This window comes from Opisthorchis viverrini (genome assembly GCF_000715545.1).
Source record: "Opisthorchis viverrini unplaced genomic scaffold opera_v5_26, whole genome shotgun sequence".
NCBI lineage: Eukaryota > Metazoa > Platyhelminthes > Trematoda > Opisthorchiida > Opisthorchiidae > Opisthorchis > Opisthorchis viverrini.
The window spans coordinates 179,390-186,443 of NW_008751683.1; the positions used below are offsets into that span (position 1 = coordinate 179,390).

General features: G+C 43.0%; 1 protein-coding gene across 1 annotated transcript in view; it reads left to right on the forward strand.

Moving 5' to 3' along the window:
* Positions 1-1,028: 1,028 nt before the first annotated feature.
* Positions 1,029-7,054, forward strand: part of T265_02249 (hypothetical protein) — a gene marked incomplete at both ends in the record, with an annotated part of 41,025 nt that continues 34,999 nt past the window's right edge. The window contains 2 exons of the mRNA XM_009166453.1: positions 1,029-1,282; positions 5,882-5,978. Of these exons, the coding sequence (XP_009164717.1) occupies positions 5,899-5,978 (80 nt within the window). The remainder of the gene's footprint in view (positions 1,283-5,881; positions 5,979-7,054) is intronic.

A 7,054-nucleotide genomic window follows, 5' to 3' on the forward strand; every position in this document is an offset into this window, starting at 1 on the left:
CTCGTGAGCACCTCGTAAACCCTGAGGTTCATTGAAGTAGGTCTTATTGTGCAACCTTCTACGTTTTGCTTCTTGCACCGAGTTGTCAGATGTCTGGGACACCGATTAAACCAAACTATGTCATATGTCTACATAGTCAAGGCACATAATCCGGAGAAGTTCCTCAGGTTTATGAGGCTTGCGTGCTGTCACAGAAGATCTTTGAAGAATTTCGCCTACATAGCTGCACATTTGTAATCAGTCCTCAGAAACGCACACTGTTTGTTTGAGAAGAACAATGTGAGGACGTTTTTTTACTGGCTATGCTTGCTACCCAGTCTAGCCCCAAAATACGTCGGAACGAACCGGACCTTTGGTATTAGACGTTTGTGCTAGTGGCACAGTACTCTAAAGAAGAGTTCAGAAGCAAAGAATATGTGATCGCCTTCAGATCCATAAAAGAGTTCAAATATAATTATGACATTGCGTCGAACAATATGCTTACACCTCTACGTTTCCTGGATTTCCTCAGATTTCGTCTACCTGGAGGGTATTTAGTCGTTCAAACAGACCATCACACGCTTTGTTGACAGAAAACTTCCGAGGCGTAGACCCCTTCCCCAGTTGCTGGAAATCCTCCGAGAGGATGACTTAAATGTATTGAGAAGCCAGAAGAACAAAGCAGCAATCTTGGGATGCTTTGCAGAGAGAGAGAGAGAGAGAGGTCATACAACAATGCCTTGCGTGCAGGGCCAAATAGGCAACTTCCATACGCACTGACTCTATGGACACTGAAACACTCCTGAATGTGCGGTAAATCTACCCAAAACTGAAGGTTAGCTATGATATTATGAGAGAACTAACCTATTAACCAGGGGAAGAGTGCCACGAGCCGTGAATCAAAAGGCCTCTGATCACTGTAGGACCACTATTTAATCAGTCTCGACTTCACGACAGCTCCCAATTCACTTGCTTACTCTTCCCGTGTACTTCTTGATCTACACTCGTTCTGCTCCTCCTTACCCACCACTCACCTTGCAGCAAGAGCCGATTCGCATGTGTGTGTCGCTGAACTGCCTTCCTATTCGTGTTTGTTTCCCGCTTTCTGAACCTCCTGTGACTCGTTCTGCTGCGATTTTTGTGTGATTTTATCACTAGTCAGAGTCACGACACTGGCATCGGAAAGGATTACCGCAACCAACACCACCAGGCCAACATTCTGCTTGTCGTTGTCTGCAGACAGCAACACTACGCCGGTCGCTGAAAAAAACTGCGCATCTGACGCCACGGACGTAAACAAAAGGTTTGTTACGCAATTTCACTTGCCTTCGTATAACCAGTACCGTAGAATTTCAAAGCCAGTTCGTGCTTTTGACATTCAGGACCATCAGACCTACGCGCGGTCCAAAGCGCATCGGGAACCCCAATGATTTCTTCCACAAACAGCTTAGTCTACCTTATTTGAACTTCACTTAGCTTATTTTTGACCTGGACTGCTTAGGAGTACAGTGATCATCCATGTAGTACACGTAGCAATAAAACGTCGTGTAGTCTTGATACGGTCCTTATTATTTGAGCTTTATTCTAACAAATCGCCAGGTTTACTCTTGACATTACTAATCACGATGGTTACAACTTTCTCATAATTTCATTTGGTGGTTTTCTTGTCCAGTCGGCAGAATGGGGCGTTGTCTTATTTCGAGAAAGCTCACATGAGGTGAGACAGTGCCGAAATCTGACCGGTGTGTGACGAATATCCTCACTTAGTTGAATTATTTACCCTTACTACCCACTCCAACTCAAGGCATACTTCTACCGCTTTTAATAAGACGATCTTGTAATGCTGCAGTAAGAGTTCAATAATGTATGATATCATCCAGTGAAATCTGTCGACCTTACTATGGTAAGTGTCGTAAGTGAAAACTTAAGCGATTATACCATTACAGTCTCACTTGGCAATTTGTGGGATAAGTTCAGATCGCAGTTTTTCTAACTAATAAAATTTTCCATATTGGCGACTCATTTCATGATTTCATTGGTAACATCACGCGAAATAGTCTCCATGGTTTAGAACCCCACTTTTTGCTTAAATGACAATGGGGTCACTGTGAAAAGTAGGTGTGAAACTTGTGTGTACGCGAATTCTCCGAATAGATGCCATCATTTAATTGATGTGCTGTTGGAATTCTAGAAGAAATATCTGTTATCACAAAGGCGCATTTTATTGATCGTGTATGGCCTACCATTTTTAGTACATTACTCTGGATACGAAAAGGGATCTGCCTATATATGAACCGTCTCGCTTTTTAAAATTAAGCTTTTATCCAATTGTTGACCGATGTGCTCCGTGTTTGGTCCTTCGCAATATATCTAACAATGAATTTGTCACTTACTCTCATTTGCACACGATTTCACTCTCGATAGGAGATTTGACTGGATCCCACTGAATCAAGAAGGGCAAAACCGGTCGTGGACTGTCAGTGTTTTAGCCATCTTATGAGTAGTGTGTTACATCTAGAAAAGCCATAAAACATATTTTTTTGTGTCTCACGCATGTTGTGACATGAAACCATCTTGTGCATTACTGAAAAAGCCGAATTGTCAACTCGTTAAAACACAACTCAGAAGTAAACCTGCTCACAGCTAACTGAACAGTTTGTGTTGCAGGCCGAACCAAGACCACAGTCGACCGACACGGGCTTGTCACCAAACAAGCTGCCACAACATACCGGATACAACTTTTAGAGAAAGCAGAAGATACGAAATATATTCAATTTTTGGGGCATGTTACTATGGNTTTACACGACGCCTTACGTAAATCCTAAAAACTGCCCAACAAACGCTCAATGCTGAAGAGTGATATTGGCCACCGTGTGCTAATAGATATAGACAGCAGTGTCAACAGTAAGCGGATCAGCTCCGAACACAGCTCTCTCACACCGCGTTCACAACTGGCTGGTTATCTACATTCTATTGTGATTTTGAAAAGGCACTACAGTTATTTAGATTATGTAAGATTTCGTCCTGTCAGTTGGGCCAGTCTATGCTAGGAAGCTGTTTGGTATCGCACGAAACTCACAGTTTTGAACCTTCGACCTCCCGGACAGTGGCCATGAGCAGCTGATCAGCACTGTGATTAGCTCTCAATTGAACATTAAGTTAGGCCATTCATCTTCATTCAAGGTAAACACAACACGCTGTCTCGTATTGACTGACTTCTCGAGTGGCGACTTCTCAGAAGGAAGTTCCACTCTTCTTTTGAATGCAACCATTCGGGAGCATCTAAGTTCGACGAGCGTTTCGAACATTTAGAGAGACAGGACGAGTGCATGTAGTACCTCAAACAACTAAATTTTCCCTCTGATAAACGCTTTTTCAATAAAACAAACATCGCTACTTATATTTGCAGCGTTCGTTCACTGCAACGCCGCGAAATTTCTGCTGCCACAACATTGAATTTATTTTCATTTTCCATAGTAATGGCATAAATTACGTTCAGTTACTCTCTATCAAAGTTATTTACTGCTAAATATCGACGGAGAACCGATCGTTCAACAGTTGTTGTGGTCGAACAAAATCTGGATTAAGCCACCCAAAACACATGCCCCTACAACGAGTCTAAAGCCCATTGCTTTCATTAGATTAGCCTATATTGACTGAACTCGCTTCAGGAGCATTACAAAGGTATATTAGCAACGTGACTATCTGGACTTCTAGTGGCTGCATCGATACGAGCTAGTACAGGGCTTAATTGATGTGATGATGATCGAATCTTGCGACCCTCGGATTCTCCGTTGGTAGCCAAGTTGTACAACACACTGCTTTTGTGGCCCCGTATTTGACTTCAAACCGTGAGACAAAAACAATCGATTGCAAACTATCTTTAGGCATCACATTTTATTGTTTTGTTAATGCTGTTTTATGTACATACTACCTATTACAGATTCGAGACCTCGTAAACACCATCCAGGGCGAGAAGGCCCAAGTGGTTAGAGCGCGATTTTACCGATCGAAAAGTTCGTGGTTCGAACCCGACCTCTGCCACTCGATTCCCCTGTCTAGGCTTGGGCAACCTGGCAGTATCCCAGCCCTCGTGCAGCCTTCGGGTGGCATGGCAGTCAGGCACCGGAAAGGTGCTGTAGCTGAGCGATCTGATAATTAATATGCAGGATTGAGATATAAGATGATAAAGTTCACTAACCATCGGTAGCATGTTTGAACCACTTAAAGTCATGTAGTTTCAGGTGATGGTCCTTTCGAGGGTACCGATCGGTGGCGTGTAGAAAAATTATCAGTTTGCTTAGTGTTACAATTGTAATCAGTTGGGGACACTCTTTGTCCTAGACTTGGGTTTTTAAGGAGTGGTTTGAATTGTTAGCATTTATTTCCACAGTTCCACAAAACCGTTTCAGTTCACATGTTTCGTAAGTGAGAAAGGGCCAAAATGATACCAAACATTTTCGGCACCTCCAGGGAGTTACTATCGAAACTGAAGATTTACAATATGCATATATCTGAACAAATATGTCAGCCTGGCCTGGTTGTGTAACTAATGCCCTGTGCTGCGGGGGTATTTTGACACATGGCGTGTGTGAGTTTACTGACACGAACACCAAGAAATCCAAAACTCAAAAAGGCCATCTGGTGAGCTTATCTGTCGTTCTCAGGATAACAAAAGGTGTCTACAGAGTTCAGTGCGTGGAATATCATTACACAAGTTACTTCATAAGTCGACTGAATAAAGCCACGGGCGCTACCAACTTCTTCATCTCCCTGGGCTGTTTTTTAACGCTATCAAACCTATGCTTACGTAGGGAAATCGGGGCATGAATTTAAGATATTGTAATACCGATCGTAATCAATATTTCAATCCAAGTTTGTTTATGCTGCTTCTCAACCAGCGCTTTTTGAGTAGGAAGAACGGGCAGCACGGTAATTGGTGGTGCGCTGACCTGTTTGTGAGAATGATGTACAACGTACTCTTTATGTGGAATCTCAGAAGAAGGTTCAATTAGCATAAAAAAAACACCGAAATTTATCTACTTGACTCCATCGTCAAAGGATGACAAAATTACCTGAGCAACTACGCACTGCGTTTGGATTTGATTTCATCCCGTAGCCGGAGAAAAAAGTTGTTTCTGGATGGAGGTTATGTAAAGCAAAAAGCTTTGGATGTAGTAAAATGAGTCTACTTTCTCACCTTTCTGTGCGCTACAGGAGGGCGGGTGGCAACAGGCGAAATTTCATGTAGCACCAAAATTATTCAACTAACTTTGAGCTACTAACTAGAAATAAGTAACTCAACTGTAACCGCTTAGCTTAGAGCTGACCTCGTTCGCTTCGGTGTCCGTTGTGGTGATGCCGCCCAAAATACCGTACAGAAAGGAGGGGTCATTCTGACGAATTTTCGACAGTTTCTCCGTCGTTCTGGACCTAAAAGACCCTGATTAGAAACTCGTATTCATCTGCGATGCACGGGATCCTGGAGACTTTCGTTACGGAGTTACTCAATAGGGCCGTTGATTACGCTTTTGGGAGTTGAAGTCGTGATCCCTATGCAGGCTAGACCTAATAGAGAATTGTGGTGATAATTGGATCCACCCTCTCAAACTGCTTGTAAAATAAGTGGGTTTCCTACTCAGGCTTTCCTGTTTTCGGGAAGGTGAGATGGTTAGTGCTTTGTGGATGGCTTGGGTAAACATGAAGCCTTAGATAATGTTTATCTCAGAAACACCGAATAACTGTGGTTCGAGGACCTTATTTTACCAAGCAGCCTTGCAAACCTGATAGGAAAGCAACTATATAAATTACAACTGGTATATTATCAACTATTCAATAACAGCCATTGAATGTTACTTGACGGTTTGATGACTTTCATTTTTATTTACCCATTCCTCCTCAGTGCTTGTCGACCGGCACATGCTTCGTCCAGAAAATGCCTTCCTACGCGCCATTCACAATACCGCTGTGGCCATTCCATCCCACTTTTGCATGAGAGGGTAAGTGTGTGTGTGTGTGTCGTTCCACCTACTTACCCATCCGCGTCAGTGAGTTGTCTGCTCAGCCAGCTCTGGTTTGTTCTGTCGTGACGTACGGGTTAGTCACATTGCGAATCCGAATTGAGACGTTGGGCTTGGAAGGAAGCCAAGAGCCACAATTCCGCTCGGAGTTTGAGTGGTGGCGGACTAGTGCACTTGTTTAGGCCACGAACCTAAGCAGCAGATTCTTCGTGAACTTTTACCGACATGTGAAAGTCACGCCGGAGATTTTCGGACCCACTTCCTCTTTCTGACTTTCGGGAGCCCAAATCAAGGTCCTGTATCCGGAGTTCAACAACAACCTCAGCATAATGTAAACCGAAATTCATTCACCAACTGCAGTTCCATCCCTTGAGGAAGTTCTCTTTCCCCAAGTGGTCTACTGGCATCATGTTTGTCCGTGGCCACTACCAACCTGTGGCCTCTTATCGCAGTTGGTAGATGGGCAGTCACAGCTGCTCGTGCATTTCACAATTTCAGTTCAATCCATTTAGAAACGAATGCGTATGAGAACTAGAAGTGGAGAAACTGTTGCTAGTATCGCGAACTGCCAGATACGCGTATCTCCCACAGGGCTCCTAGTACTTCTGAACACAGATGCAAATACCAGTCCACTGGATAATGAAACCTCAAGAAGCAGGTGTTACTTCAAGTTCATAGTTAAGGCTGGTGTCAGAAGCAACGTGACTCATGGAAGACGTTTGAGAAACGAAGGATTTATTTATTTTGGCTTTGATGCTTCTCAAAGCGGAACCAACAGAAGGAATGAAATCTGTTTGTTTTGAACTTTGACAACTTTGCCCACGACACCCTTGTCGAATTCGCCATCATATTTCAAGATGCAACCCATGTCAATACCGGTGACACCACATGCCTTAAGGTAACTGCCGATTTTTTATATAGTTGCAGCCTATTCCTCAGGCCTAGGTAAAAGGTAATTCCACTGCTGACTGAAAGGTCATTGGTTATATATATATATATATATATATATATATATATATATATATATATATAAAGACAGACAAAAGAACATAAAA